General features: G+C 42.3%; 1 protein-coding gene across 13 annotated transcripts in view; it reads right to left on the minus strand.

The window, feature by feature from the left end:
- NRXN3 (neurexin 3) overlaps nucleotides 1–16565 on the minus strand; it is a 1648091-nt gene that overhangs the window by 876130 nt on the left and 755396 nt on the right. For all 13 annotated transcript variants that reach the window (XR_010731058.1, XR_010731057.1, XR_010731056.1 and 10 more), the window contains one exon: nucleotides 2946–3065. Coding sequence is in view for 10 of the 13 variants with exons in the window: in XM_066272928.1 (XP_066129025.1) it covers nucleotides 2946–3065 (120 nt within the window). In the remaining 3 variants the exon portion in view is untranslated. The remainder of the gene's footprint in view (nucleotides 1–2945; nucleotides 3066–16565) is intronic.

The raw sequence follows: 16565 nt of genomic DNA on the forward strand, positions 1-16565 counted from the left end.
ATTTCTTTATCCTTATGGTTGCTTTTCCCCCCCATCAAGTAGAGGGTAAGGCAGAAAATGAAAGAGTTTCATTAATTTCAAATATCAAATTACTAGATGACTTGAGCATGACATGATTTAGTCCTGCTTTCAGATTATTAGTGGAAAGAGAAAGCACTACTTTATAACTGCCTTTATCCTAAAATTTCTGTAAAATTATACTAACCGAGGGAGGTGTTACCCATTACTGTAGTCTTAGTTCTGCAGCTAGCTCTTTATCACTATAGCTTTCAGGGTATGTAATTTAAGACAGTGGTCCCCAACCCCCGGGCCGCAGACCGGTACCGGCCCATGGGCCACTTGGTACTGGTCCGCAAAGAAAGAATAAATAACTTACATTATTTCCGTTTTATTTATATTTAAGTCTGAACGATGTTTTATTTTTAAAAAATGACCATATTCCCTCTGTTACATCCGTCTAAGACTCACTCTTGTCGCTTGTCTCGTAACTTCGACAATTATATTTAAAAATACCACAGTTTTTACGCTGGTCGCATAATTTTATTTTGTGCATTTATCCGTCCCACCCTAAAGGCTGGTCCGTGAAAATATTTTCTGACATTAAACCGGTCCGTGGCCCAAAAAAGGTTGGGGACCACTGATTTAAGAGACTGCTGGAAGAAAATGGGCTGAGGTCGCCATCTAGGGGCTGCCTTTCAAAATACATGGCAAATACTGTAGCATTACTTTCGGCTTTACTGGGCCAAACCCAGGGGAGTTGACCAGGCATCTGGGACTGAGCTGCCTTTGCAGGCTCCTGTCTGCCCTAACATCTCATGGAGCATTCTAGAATTATTAATTAAGGATGGCTGTGGGTTCTAAACCGTTAACTATTTTTACATCTCTTTGCTCGCACTGATTACATAAGGTACAGTCATCCTTCAGGCCTGTAGAACAGGAAGGAACCTTACCTCCCACTACTAAATTAGGCCTAAGTACACTTGGAAGGTTTGGGATGGCTGTTGTGGCTCCATCTTCATTTTGGGAGGAAGGAGACTGGGTCTCATAATCTACCTACTGAATCGTATTCCCCTTCTCACCCTCATCCACTCCATAATGTCTTCCCTGCTTTGTAAGACAAATGATTTTCCTAGATGGATTATGAAGTCCAGCAAGAAGCATGATCTAGTGAAATCACACAGACATGAATTTGGAGTTTAATCACATAACTCTAAGTTCCAGGTTCCCCTTATGTGAAATAACAATGGAACACTAACGTTGTAAGGCAATTTACAGAATTACAGAAGATTGAAGGAGCTGATATGTGTAAGACAGCTAACGTAGTCTCCACTGATGACTGGGCACTGGCTACACACCCATGTTCTTTCTCCACCCACAGATGCGCTCTCTCTCTCTCTCTCTCTCTCTCTCTCTTTCCACACACACATACACTCCTGCACATGTGCATATGTGCCTCACTACTATAATTACTAACTCTCAAAACTAAGAAAACACACACAGGCTTTTGAATATAAAATTAAATTACAGGACCAATATTGCAGAAACTTTATACTGAAAATTGCCTTAGCAATAATAGAATTTCCAGTTGATAAATGAAGAACTGAGCAAAAAGAAATTTAGTGTATTTCTCCCAAAGGCATAAAGCATTTCAGTGACAATGACAGTACTACACCCCAAGGCTCCTGATTCCAATCTGACTGTCCTATTCACAGAAATGGCCTAGGCCACTGACCTCATTTGACAAAGTCCAGAAATGGTTAGTGACCTTCTCAACACCCTGCAGAGAATTAGCATCAGAGCCTAGGTCTCCTGATGTCAACAGTGTTCTCCTGTAATGTCCCCTGATGCCCCAACTTTCTTTCCCCAAATGGACAAGAATCCTGGATAACAAAGGCACACTGCTGCGGAACACACAGAGTGTTAATTTATGGGATGCAGCACTGAAGACAGACTGGAAGGTGGCATCTCTTTCACCCTAAACCTCATTAATTATACTCACTCATCCAATCCTGCCTCAAGATCTGCCTTCATACGCCACTCCTGCTGTCTCCAGCCTCACCTGATAATTTCCTCTTCTGACTGACAATTATAATCTTACCCACTCAAATTAGAAGCTCATGATAGTCCTTGTCTTATGTTCAAATACCTGAGTCCTCTCTAACCTACTGGATTGGTTCATTGAGGAAATGGGTAGTCTCTTGTCTTCCTTTTTATATCCTACAATCCTTAGCATACTGCTGACCTACAACAACAGGCTCTCAAGAAATACACACTGCTTGTGTGAGGCTCTGAAGGTCCCTTCCCTGTGTGCAGAAACATTCATTATGAATTCATGATGAATTCATTCACTGTTCTCCTAGAATGTCAATTCCACCAGACCAAGGACTTGCCTGTTTGTTCACCGCCATATTCTCAAGTGCCTACAAAAGTAGTGCTTAGAACAGAGTAGCTACTCATTTAATAACAACTCAGTAGATGACTAATTATTTAGCACCTTCTAAGTATCACACACTGATTGAGGTACTTTAACCTATTAGGCTCTGAATTTCTGCTTTATTCGTCTCCCTCTACCACACAGTGACTCATGCACTAAGGGAAGGAACTAGGTTGGGGAGGATAATTGATACATGATTTTGGAATAACTGGATAACAGAAGGATCTGTAGAGCCCTATACCTGTTCTCCAAACACAGGCTCTATTCCTAAGGAGAGAGACCCATCATATATAATTACAATAGTTGGTCAGTTCTTTAATACAGATCAGTGAAAAGGGTATTAAACATACAGAGGAAAACCTGCTTAGCCTTGCCTGAGGTTGTCAACAGAGACCATGATGTGATTCCTGTTAAGCAAAATAGAAGGTTTTGGAAAAAAACCCTCTGAGCACAGAGTGAGCGAGAGAACGGGCGAGCAATGAGAAACAAACCTCACACTGGCTGTACTCACCCTCTGCCACGTCATCGTCCACAGTTAACTTAAGGCTTTTTCCTCTCCGCACCACCCGGACGGTGTGCCATTCATTGTCATTGAGCTTCTGCCCTGCATACAGGGTCTCAGGTCCTTTGCCTAAGGATGGTGGTAAGGGCCAAAGTTAGAATCATTCTAAAAGTGGTTCTTGTGGCATCAGAGTTGTCAAAGCCACACTGGTGCACATGACCTAGTAATATTTAGGGAATCATACCTCCCACACACAAAGCCCCTCCAGTTTCACTGACCTAACATGATTCTCTATAATAGTCTCCAAATACAAAAGTCTCCTTCAGGCACAAGGGACAATGACAAGATAGTGAAAGAAATAAGAGCTCTCCTTTATCTTTAGATACAAGGTGTTAGGTACCCGTGGCAGTAAGCAATCATTTATAGGAAATGAGAGTCAGCAGTTATTTCGTTTCCCAAAGTTTACATTTCAGATGAGTTTCTTGAAGGTACAGGAAATTCATCCTACATTTAGAAAAATCAGTTGGTCATTTAGGCATAATACACCAGTCTGGCTTTTGGAGAGTAACCACCCATTGGATGAGTGAAGAGCTCTATAATATATGACCTGAACTTGACATTTCATATCAGTGGCCATATAAATCACAACAGTAATCATCACAATAACAATACTATCAAGGTCTAAAACGCATAATATATAATGCTCCTGAAGGGAATATGGGAGCCCCCAGAAATATCTTGTTGTTCATCATATTGCAAAAGATCCAAAGACCTTTGAAAATGAACTAATGTAAAATTCCAAAATTGAATCTGTTTAGGCCAAAAGAATGTTCAATGCCACCAATTAAGGGCATAAACCACGTTGTCACAAAAGATCAATGCCCAAGATGCTTGAGACATTGTTCAAATGCAGCCCCAAAAGAATCAGGTGCAATAAGAAATTATGGTATTTAGGAGCAAAAGCTCCTACACAGATACCGAGGCATTACAATAATTCAGATAGTAATGGTGAAAAGAATTGTGTGCATCACTCACCAATAAGCTGAGAGGTCAATTTAAAAGACCAGGTAGAGCACACAAACCAGAGAACTTAGATCAAGTTTGTATTCTCTATGTGGACAGCTGAGTCCACACAGAAAGATGCTGCTTAAATCTTGTTGGATCAGTCAGTCAATATACAGCAAGCCCTATCTCTAGAAATAGCTTTAAAAAATGATGAACTATGTAACTGGTCATATACACCCCTCTGTAGAGTATGCATTTGAAATATTTCAGAAGACCACACATTTGACTTCAAGAGATAGGAGAACAGGGCCAGGTGCACAGTAACTGCTTTAATGAGTGCTCATCAAATAACTGGTGTCTACCTAGGTCTTTATTTCTTTGGGAATCATCAAATAATGTCAATATATTTTTACCTAAGTAATTTTGAAAGCTTCGTTAAATTGGGGGGGGGGGTTGTAGTAGGTTTATAGTTGCGAGCACGTAAAACACAGTTTATTCTTGTATTGTTATTTATTATTGTATCATGTATTTGTGCAAGTATAGACCTACTTTTGCCTAAGCTATATAGCTTTCCCCACCCTCTCTCCTTGTTCCTCTGTTCCCAGACTGAAGGTATTATAATTTAAATAGGGAAGAAGATAAAAAAGAGTGTTCTTGGGTAGAAATATTTTAAACTAGGTAATTTTAAACTGTACCCTTTAGTTTTGAGTAACTAGTATTTCTGTTAAATGCGGGTTATAAGATATATATAATAGCATTTGAAGTTTGGGGGGATTTCCTTCTTGAAAAGTAAACAGACTTTCAGAGAGGAAAGTTTTCTGTTTATGGCAATGTATTCAACAGGTGGTTCATATTTAAAATTTTCTAGAACGCACCCCTCTTGGCAAAGTGCAAGCCAAATTCACAAGAATCCTGAGAATTCAGTGGAGAAACATGGAGGAAACCCCACATCCCCAAGTTGAGAAATGGTGCCATAAGTTCAATAAATCGTAGGAGGGAAAATTCTATAACAAATGATTTTATATTCAATCTTCTCTTCTCTTTGTGAGGACGCCTGTCCTTCATTTTATCTAAAATGTATATATGTTAGAACAGAATTTTACCTACATTTCAATTCAATCAATAGCACTGTTCACCATCTCATGGACTTCGGGTCTAAGGTGGATGTGGCAGTCGCCTCTACAACAGCAAACTGCATGGGCGTTGGGAGAAAATGGACCCCAGCTTGAGTACTGGGAAGCAAGAACAGATGTTCTCAGAAGAAACAAATCTGCCTTTGTTTTTTTATGTTTTTATCCTCTGTATTCCACATGCAAATGGTTTCAATAAGAACAAAGAAAGTAAAGAGAGATGTGGAAAGTATTGGCTTACGGAGGCAGAACTGTTACAAAGGCGGGCTCTCCCATAGACGGCCATCTGTTCTGTGGGCAATTTTTGCACACCACTTAACGTTTATGACTGGGGACAAGATGACAGGAAGAAACGCTAACCCACACAGAGGCAGTTCAGGGCATTGCTTCATTAATATTTGCCACTGAAATGCAAAACAGGCATTTGCTCAGTCCAGGGCGTTTTCAAAGCCGCTGACATGTCACAGGGACTTCAGCTCTTCCTGGTCGTGGCCATGACAGTCAGATTCAAAGAGAAATGTTTATCTGTCCATTTGACTCTACAACTTTAGGATGTGAGAAAGTACCTAAACCTCTCATGGCCTACTGTTTGGTTATATTTGAGACCTCCCACCCCAATCTTCTTAACTCTAAGAGGAAGAAAAAAGGTTCACAGCCATCCCATGAACATGTCAGGGGAAATGAGTATTTTTCGGTGTTCATTTTCAAGCAAACAAATACAGAAAGCTCAGCGAGCTTCTGGAAAACTCCGTGGTGTCCAAACGTGGTGAGTCAATGGCATTTATCCTCAATCGAGACAGAAAGGTCAATTCATCTGATGGGAAAGATAAGTGTTGTTGAAACGCAGCTGGAAACGTCAGAAGTGCACATCGGAGGTGCAGCCTAAGCATCAAACTCAGTCAATGAAGTGATGCAATGGAGTGAGCAGACCCAAGCCGCAAGGGGAAACAGGCAGCCTGTTAGGTTTCAAAGGCCCTAGTCCAGGACAAGACGGCTCCGGCAAATTCGAGCACAGAGCCAGAAGAGCAGCATCCATGAAATGATGGATATGAAAAGTTCTTCCCTGTAAGTCCAAGATGGCCCAGATAAGAAGGAGAAATGACTGAAGCTGGAATTTAAAAAGGAGCTGGTGGGAACTTAGAGCAACAACAAGCACAGCCACCAATCACTCCGCATCGCCCATTTTTCTCTTGAGCAGCTCAGAAAAGTACGATGTGCATGAAATTAGGTACACATATTGGATGCATGTAGTAGATTCTTCTTTCCTTCTTTTACAGTTTAAGTAGTAAGTATTGATCACAAAAGAAAAAAAAGAAACCTTTGATTCCCTTTTAGGCTGCTTAGATCTTCAGTGTTTGATCTAAATACAGAAAACGAGGAAGTTATCTGACACCCTGCAGTTGAAGTTCCCAGGTAATGACACCTGTGACCGCAGTAAAGAAGCAAAACCACAGTTGAAGATTTCCGGGCTGCAGAAGCCTGTAGGAGTGTTGACTTCTTCATTATTGCAGAACTGAGAGCCTTCAATGACTCCTCTGTGTAATGCCGCCCAAATGCCCATTCTTGCTCTAGTCTCGCTGCAAACTCAGTTAGCTTCATCTCTTTTATATAGGGCTTATCTCACAGAAGATATCTAACTCACTTATGAATGGGAAATAGAGAACCAGGCATCCTGGATGAGGGATACAGACTCAATTGGTAACTCTATGAAAGGCCTCTTTCTTTAAGAAGGCAGAATAATAAAATCTAAATGAAAAATGAAGAGGAAAGCATTCTTTGGGAGAGAAATCATCGCTGAGTGCTTCGAGGAAGATGACACTCAGGTATCAGCGGACTGTTCCCTGTTTTGTCAGCTAGGGAATGCACTGTGTGAAGAAAATCTGTATTCGAGCATTGTAAAGGCACACACGTTCACAAAGTGGCCTTTGGATTCTAATTATCTTAAACCTATTATTTTTTTAAGCAGAATGTTCACATTACATGAATTTGTTTATTCCCCCCAGGAGCAATATAACCAGCAAAACTATAAGATATCCTCCAATATACACAAGTTTGCCAACATATTTCTAAGACCTGACCAAACCAAGGAACCCAGATGGTTTTGCTCATAAGCAGGGAGTAGAAGTTCCTTCCACAGGCCACAAAGCGCTGGTTCCGGAAGTGGGTGGGTAACATTTGGAAACGTCTTTATGCTTGGGGTAAGGGGGCAGGAAAGAAGGGGGCAGTCCCTGTACCACATCGCTTTCCTTTTCCTGAACATCTTTCTATTGGTGCAAGAAGGAAAAAAAGGGGAAATACCTTGATTTCCCTTGAAACTATGTTTCACATGAATCCAAATTTCTACAGTGCATTAAAAAGAAAGAAAGAAAGAAAGAAAGAAAGAAAGAAAGAAAGAAAGAAAGGTCTCTCCCTTAGAAAGTTATAGTGATTATACATCTAAACAATATGGTAAATCAATAAAATGAATGTCTGTGATAGATTTAAAGAACACCAAAATTATTGAAAAAGAAAAAAAAACTTACCTTCATTTCCACCAGCACCGTTGGTTAGGGCCGCTGAGCTTGGACATTTTACTAAGCCTAGAGCACCACTTACTTGGTCAGCCTTCCTACCCGGAGACAACGGTTCAGGGAAGTAAAGGCAGGGGTGAGAGGAAAAGGATGGGATCAGGGGACAAGGACGGTGACAGGGGAATAGGAAAGAGCCATTTTATTTCCCCCCCTCCCCAAAGTTCACATTTTGGTTCTCTTTGGGTTGACAACTCAACAGAGAGGTAGGAGTATTTTGTTTTATTTTTATAAACTTTTTTTTTTTTTTTTTTTTTTTACAAAAGCATCCATTTCCTTTGAAATCTTTTAAATCATATTTCCATAAAGAGCCATGTTCGGTAAAACATTTCCAAGAGCTCATTTCATTCTCACATCTCAGGAAGAGCGGTCAGACTTCCTACACTAGATGTAAAATGTGCAGAAAGCTTTTCTGAAGCCTTCTGTCAAACAGCGTCCCAGTGAGGTCTGCGAGGAGGACCAGTGTCCCAGTTAGTTACTCAGCCTGTGACATGCACCTTCCTGGAGGACCCGCGTCTAGTTAAACCCCACTGAAAATGCCACCAGTATTTGTCGGGCTTGAATAATGAAGTGCACCATCAAGCCTGCCGCACAGAACATGTCCAACTACGGGCTGCCCTTTTCCCGATAGCTCATCCTCTGCTCTGCGCTTCCAGGTGCTGCTAGAGCATGTTACTGACCTCCGGCAGAGGAGCACAGAGATGATCTATAGATTTAACAAATGTTAACTGAGCCCTGGCAGGGACCAGGCACCAGTCTAGTGTGGAAGATGAAGACAAGATCCCTGTCCCTACATAGGTGAGTCTATCTGGTTTGAGATGGGAGAGAAGAAGGGCAGCACACAAATGAAAAGAAATGAGATCATTTTCTCTATTCTTGCTCTGAGTACCTGGTTGGAAAGAGAGCTATTAAGTGAGGTGGTCAGAGGGGGCTTCTCTGAGCAGGTATATCTGAGAAGGAGCAAAGCATGCAAGTGTCTGAGGTGATGAGAAGCACAGAGTCCAGGAGGAGGTGGGCATGGCAGAGGGAGCACAGGAGCCCATCCGCCCTGGTGCCCACGGGAGAGAGCAGGAGGAGAGAAGGAGCAGGAGGCAGAGGTCAGATCAGAAGAGGCCCTAGACAATGTGCTATAGGACTTGAATGCTGTTCTCAATGCACCTGGAAGCCACTGGGAGGCTATAAGCCAGGGGATCATATGATTTAATTTAAGTTTTAAAAATCATTGTGGTTACTATGAATGCAGTAAACTAAAAAATAAATAAATAAATAAAATTAAATAAAAATAAATAAAAACGGTCCCTAATGAAAACGAGGAGATGCTCTGCACCACTGATAAAGGCGGGAAATGAAACTGACTGGAACTAAGGAGGTCGCAGCAGAAACGGAAGTGTGAGATGGGGGTGTGTTCTGGAGGGGGTCCACAGAGCTTGAGACTGGCTTGGGAGGTAGCATGGGAGTGGGAATGGGAAAGAGAGGCATCAGCGGTGATTTTCAGGGTTTGTCTGTGAACCTGGGTGGATGCAGGCTCCCGCGACAGAGAAGGGAAAGATTCTAGAAAAAGTAAGATTGATCCTATTAGCCAGGGGAGCTGACTTCTGTGATTTGCAACTTGTCTACCAAGTAGCAGTCACACTCAGCACCATCTCCTGGCAGCTGCCTTCTGCTGAGAAGTGTGAATCAAAGTTCACTCCTTGCATGATTTTTTTAGTACAGTGTTAATTTGCACCTTGGGCCACCACTGCCTACTAATGACACAAGGTTTTGGGGTTCCTGTTGTCTTTCTCCCCCGCCTTCCTTCCCTCCCTCCCTTCTTCCCTCCCTTTCTCCCTCCCTTCCTCCTTTCTTATTTATTTTTTCCTGCCTGTTTTTTTTCTTCTCTACTCTATGCCTTGGGACTGGAACAAGGACCTTAACCTTACAAAGCAAACTCTGGAAGCCCAATCGATAGGATCTCTAAATTATGATCAGCATGTAAAATGAACCTGTTCATCTCAGCTAGGAATTGGAGCATCTCAATTTTGAACTGGAATGAATCCAGGACAGATATAACTCTGAAGGAACAAATGACTCTGCAAAATATAGGGGGAAAAATCTTGCCCCCAATTTACTGCCAAATCTCTACCTTAAGTCACAAATTTACAGCATTGCTTAAGAATGGTGAGCTCAGGACAATCTCAAGATTTGTTGTGATAATCTCTCTCCATGAAGCCACTTTCCAGGAGATGAGGGTGATTTATTTGCTCAGGGGTTGACAGAAAGACGCTTTTGTGAATATTGATTCTACTCCTGTTTTGTTTTTTTGTTTTTTTAAAAAAACAACTTCCTAAAATACAAGTACTTTTCCCACCATTGTCATAATAGAATAAATAGAAATTAGTCTTCCTTTGATGATTTTAAATGCTATTGTGCCATAGGGTCTTTCTGACTATGTGGTCTTACTCTTTTAGCACTAAAGACAGAGATATGGAAGCTGACAGAGAATGAGCTAAAGAGATTTTTCACCAGAATATGCACTAAAACCTTCTCCTCTTAATAAATTTCCAGTTTAAGTCTGTTTCCTTGTGAATTGACTCTTTTGTAATAAAAAACAGAATAAGTAATGCCCAGTTATGAATTAAAAGGTCTAGTTAATTAATCCTACTAAAGATTTGCATTAAATAGGAATTAAGAGAGGCATGATGCATTTTCCTTTTTTTTCCCCCATATATTTGCATCACTGCTCTACCTCCATCCAGCCCTTCTCAGCCAGGAAGTGTACTCTCTCCCGTAATCAGCGGTACTCTGATTTCATAAACCATCACTCTGTCCCTGTTTTGCAGATACGTTTTCCATACTTCTCGCCTCTACTTCTGTGCCCTTTGAAGAAGAACATGTCACTTTGTAACCTCCAACAACTAAGCAGAGGGCTTTACACCAAGACAATGCTCAACATACTAGAAAAAAGAAAAACCTAGTGAATGAATAGATAGAATTGAATGAACTAAGTCACAAATTAATAAATAGGTTGAGGGGAAAATAGAAGGGGAGCAGAAGAGAGTTGAAAACTGTATGTTGGCAATAAAATGGATTGGACCAATTTTGGAAGGTAGAGTAATGAATACATATAATTGAACTAGTACGTGAATACATAGAACTGGATGAAAAAAATAAATGACAGTGAATTTATTGAGGGTGGGGGGAAAAATAGGACGGGGAGCCGCAGAGACCTGAACATTGCATGTTAGCGGGTGAGTAAATTAGGAGCTAATTCCTAATTCCTTTCAGAGTTAAAAGACATCATCAGGCAGCAGCTATAAATAAAATAAAATGAAGGCGCTTCTTTTGTTTTAAATACATTTTTCCCAGCCGGAAAACAAGCACAGCTTTCTGAGAAACTGATAGGAGGTTGTAAGTAACATTTATAAAGAGGCGTCAGATGCTCTGCACACATGACCTTGTTTAGTTTGGTCATACGGAGCTGACAGTCTTTACACCAGCTTTACAAATGAAGCAGAGCAGAGCGCCCCGCCTGTCAAGGTCACACAGCTGTGGGACCCGCACCTGGGCTGCCTGTGTGCAGAACTGCTCCACTGTCTGTTCTCACAGCTTTGTCATGGTGATGCCCCTGGTTTGTGCCAGTCTAGACATTTGAGGAGGAATACCATGAGGCCAGGTAAAGGACATGAGGGAATGGGAGACCACTGCTAAAAACAAAACAGAACATTCCACTGGGGAGTGCAGTGTGGGGGGGATAATGAAAAGTATGATCTGATTCTATTTTTTATTTTTCACATTTATTTGCAAGGCTAAAGTCAAGTCTCAACGTATAGAACATACTAATAAAGCCAAAAGAAGTTAATTATATTGGGATGAAAGAGGAGGGTACGTATAACACACTTGTGTGCTCTTGCAGCAGACACGTTGGGTGCCCCGCACCACGCCCGCTTGACCAACCTCAGATTTCAGCCACGGAAGCAGCAGATAGCATTGTGAGCTCACACAACCTAACAGTCCCCACCTCCCGCCAGGCCAGCTCTTGGACTTTCTCTGAAGTCAGGGGTGCCGTTCTTACCTGCATACAAGAGCAAATAAGCAGTGGGGAAGAGAACAGGAGGGATTTCAAGCAATGGAAAAGAGAGAGGTAACAGATAACACTCCAAACTTCTGTCATTTGAATGGATAATTCTTGGAGGCATTCATTATAACACGCTCCAGCTCCACCATGTCTACATGACTCACAGCAGAAACCGTGACAGTAGACACTCACTCACCTTGATGATTCTTGCTTCACTGTCATTCCTTCTGCTCCTTCCCTGACACTTTTAGGGATCCCTCTCAAATAAACCACCTGCCTCAAGTTCTTGTCTCAGGCTCCGTCATCATGGAAACTAAACCAATGTGACACTTACATAGCACTTGATCATTTCCTCCCTAGTAACTCAAATGTTGCAACAACCCTGTGAGCTAGGAAATACCAATTGCCTATGATCTGATCCAGAAGTGTTAGGTGACTTTTGCAAGGTCACAAAGCTATTAAATCCTGAAATTAAATCAAGAGCCAAGGCTTCCTCATGCCCCAGATAGAGCTCTTCCCATTCCTCCAGCTGCCTGAAGTCCATGAAGTACAAAGAGCCCAGGGCACTGTGGTCTCCTATCACCACTAAGGGCAGATTTAGCATCTATCATTGTAAATTACTAAATATTGGCCAAACCCTTGAGAATGCGAGGAAGTAGCTTAGGTCTCTGAGGCTCATCACCGGGCTCTGTGCCATCAGGTCCCATGAGAACCCACAAGCACCATGGATGGCTTTTGAGAAGTGGAGCTACTAACCATCATTCTTTATTAGCTCAGGTCTATTCAAAACAAAAGCTCATTCAAAACATGAGATATGGTCTCCACACCGAAAGTCCCTTCAGGTTCCATGTTTCTAAATAATTACCATATCCTAGATGGATTTTATTTTAGATAGAATGAGATGGTTTTAAAAGTATCTCAAGACAGAGTTCTGTAAAAATACATTTCTGCATAAATCCCCATGTTTGCAATATCTCCTTCCCCAAATAGAAAATACTAAATCTAAGGTAAGAATGGCAAAGGAGTGGTATTTTCAGCCTATCTCCTGGGAATGACAATTACAGGTCTATCAGTTTATGAGATTGATGGCAGTAGGTGATCACTCATTGTGGACAGAGGCAGCTACCACACAAAATGGTCCCTACCACCTGAGTGGACCCTCTTATCCTCTTTAACAACTGCTTTGTACAACCAGAAGGATGAATTCGCAGAACAAGCATCTTATCCTGGTCTTTGTTCTCAGAGATGCTGATCCTTCTCTCTCCTAAAATAATATGTATGGAAATTTCAAAACATGAGAAATTACAGCTCTCTATCTCACTCTCATACATACTCTGGTTTCTCTTCAGATCGCATAAATCTTTCGCCTTTTTTCTATCTCACTCAAACTATCATCTCTTTATGGTACCCACGAAAATAAAACTTGCAAAAACAAGCACATAGAGGGAAAAATTTAAACCAGAATATCAACAAAAATACATCAAGAGTTTTTTAATTCAAATGTATTTGTCTCCCCCTGAGTAAGAGTTAAAGTGGTCCCTAACACATCAAATGTAATCTTGGGTAAAGCGTGCAAAGAGGCTGCCTTGACAAACACAATTAATTCTCATATGCTGTAGCTACACCTTGCTGCAGTGGTTGAGGAACAACATGGTGGTGAACTTCAGACTGCTGACTGCGTTATCCATGCACCCTGAATTTCTGCTCAGCTGGGGCATCAAGTAGAAGGAAATGGATCCTACCAAGGAGGTGAAAGCACCACCCAATTTCCAGCCGTCTAAAGGAAGATGCATTTAATTGGAAAGTTCAGTACCTACTACAAAGGCATTGTGGATGTTTCTGGTGGTACAAGGAGGAAAAAGACACACACAGTGTAATCAAAGAGCACACAGTCTACCTGGAGAGCTGAGCAAATAAAAACCAACTGTGTGAGAGGCATAGATACAGAGGGGGGCACGGGGTACCCTGCTGGTGGGACACTTACTCTACCTGAAAGTCTGAGTCATTAACTACCCTTTTCTCTTCACTGTTCATCTGGACCATATGGATCCCATAAGGCCGAGAGCAAGACCTGCATTTCTGTAGCCTTCTCAATTACAAAAAGCACTGTCTTTGGCATGTACAGTGGATTCTCAAAGTTGAAAAGTGAGTAAGAAAACTTCTTCTTTTTCTCATACCTGCATTAGACTGTGTTAGTGATAGCTAATATGTACATTTTACTTACCCGATACCAGTCACTGGGCAGCATTTTGAGTGTCTCACCTGTGTTGACAATCCCTTAAGATTGCTGTGGTTGATGGCGTTATTTCTGACAATATGTGCTGCTCCCTTCTATCACCCTTCTCCTTACAGGCCCATCCGTTCTGGAGGATTCTACTTCTGTCCCGTTATGTCAGGCATTTCGTGTGGCTGGCTTCACAGCCAAAGAATTGTGAGCAGAAGTGGACTGGGCCCCTTGGAAGGTTTAGAGCAGTGGTTCTCAACCTTTCTTTCTTTTTTTTTTTTTTTTTTTTTTTTTTTTCATATTTCTGAAGCTGGAAACAGGGAAAGACAGACAGACTCCCGCATGCGCCCAACCGGGATCCACCCGGCACGCCCACCAGGGGGCAAAGCTCTGCCCACCAGGGGGCGATGCTCTGCCCATCCTGGGTGTCGCCATGTTGCGACCAGAGCCACTCTAGCGCCTGGGGCAGAGGCCACAGAGCCATCCCCAGCGCCCGGGCCATCTTTGCTCCAATGGAGCCTTGGCTGCGAGAGGGGAAGAGAGAGACAGAGAGGAAGGCGCGGCGGAGGGGTGGAGAAGCAAATGGATGCTTCTCCTGTGTGCCCTGGCCGGGAATCGAACCTGGGTCCTCCGCACGCTAGGCCGACGCTCTACTGCTGAGCCAACTGGCCAGGGCGGTTCTCAACCTTTCTAATGCCGTGACCCCGCAATACAGTTCCTCATGTTGAGGTGATCCCAAACCAAAAAATAATTTTGGTGGCTACTTCATAACTGTAATTTTGCTACAGTTATGATTCGGAATGTAAATACCTGATATGCATTATGTATTTTCCGATGGCTTTAGCCGACCCCGCCAGGGTTGTGACCACAGGTTGAGAACCACTGGTTTAGAGGGAGCCATTGTGTGGCTCCCCCAGCTCTCTCTCCCTTTGCTACAAATACAAGACGTGACAGATGGGGCTGCTTGGTCAGCCGAGGGCGAGAGGAGGGCCTGGGGCAGAGCTGCAGCGGAGCCATGGCGGACAGGAATGTGAGTGGGAAATAAAGTTTTCGTCTTTAAAGTCACTCAGGTTATATGGAGGCACTTGTCACCGCTGCATAAGTGAGCCCAGCTGACTAATACACAGGTCCTATTAATATCCACACTTTACACTTGAGGAAACGGAGGCAGAAAAATAGTTAAGTCAATTTTCCAAGGTCTCAGAAGTAGTATTTGCTGGGATTTGCATCAGGGCAGTCTGGGTCCATGAGCCAAGATCTGAACCAAGAAGGGCTAAGCGATGCAAAGATTAATCCTCACAGTGAAATAGTCTACTCGTGCCCTACGGGGGAAAGATACAGAACTATTGAATCAGCATATACAATAGGCATGCCTTTCATTTCTGGGTACATAAAAAACAAAGAAAGGCAAAGAAGAAAGAGAAAGAAAAATAAAATGGAAGAAGAGGAAAACACTGAGAAAAACTACAGGGGGAGAACAGACGAAGAGAAATCTCAGTATTTGCAAAATTGCTCAGAGTTAAAACTCTCTTCTGGAAAAATAAAATGCTTAAGATTTTTATCTTTAAAATGCTGTCAGAACACAGAATATATAAAAGTGTTCAGAAGCATACATTTTAGAAGCATGAAATTATTTTTTTTTCCACTTTCATAAAACAAACTCTGTTTCTGATCTATATACGATGACAAGTGGCACATCTCACCCAGAGGGATGCCACTTATGCGCTTGGAACAGTCCTGTCATTTTAACTTTCAGATGTTTCAGAGCTGTTAAGGAATAATCTAGGTCAATGGTTCTCACATTTTAAACTTGATAAGAAGCATTGGTTTAAAAAAAAAATTTTTTTTGAGATCCCAGGATTCCAAACTTCTTGTCTTTTCCCAACCTGTATTTCTCTCTTCAACTCCACTTTCCTATTTTAATTGTTTCCTAGGCTATCTCCCAGCATCTCTCCTTTTCCCAGCTCTCCCTCTGCTGCAGCGTCTCTCTGAAGGCCCTCGCCGTCCAGGTCCTTAAGCCAGTAAGCTGGCAGGCATCCTGGACGCTCCCTTCTCTCTCACCCTCTGCATCCGAACCATAGCCAAGCGGGGCCATCCTGTCTCCCAGGTGGTGTCCGGAGATCTTGACTCCATCAGCTCCCTCCTCGCTGCGCTGGCTCTGGGGCCCCTCCGCTCTCACCTTAGGTATTGCTGGAGTTGTGCGCTCAGTCTCCCTGCCTATCAATCTTTAACACGGTGGTCGGAATCACTATGCTTCCACAGAGGTGTCGTCACGTCAGTTCCCACTTCAAATCCCCAAAGGCCACTAAGTGTCTAAGTACAATGAAAGCGTACACAGACTTCAGGATCTGGCCCCAGCATACAGTTTTATAACCTCCCCTTTCACAACACCTATGATACTCCAAGTACATCAGATTGGACCTGCAGATTATATCCATTGAACCCTACGCACTCTTAGAACCTAAATCAAATATGGCCACCTCAAAGCTCTTTCCGCCAATTCCTTAAACTCACTATAATTCTGTATTTCTTTCATCTGTAAATAGAGAAAAGAATAGCAACTCCTTCACAAGGCTTTGTGAGGGTTAATCAAGATAACATATGTAAAGCATTTAATAGTGACTAATGCACAGTACATACTAAGGAAAT

The sequence above is a fragment of the Saccopteryx bilineata genome, chromosome 4 (assembly GCF_036850765.1).
Source record: "Saccopteryx bilineata isolate mSacBil1 chromosome 4, mSacBil1_pri_phased_curated, whole genome shotgun sequence".
NCBI lineage: Eukaryota > Metazoa > Chordata > Mammalia > Chiroptera > Emballonuridae > Saccopteryx > Saccopteryx bilineata.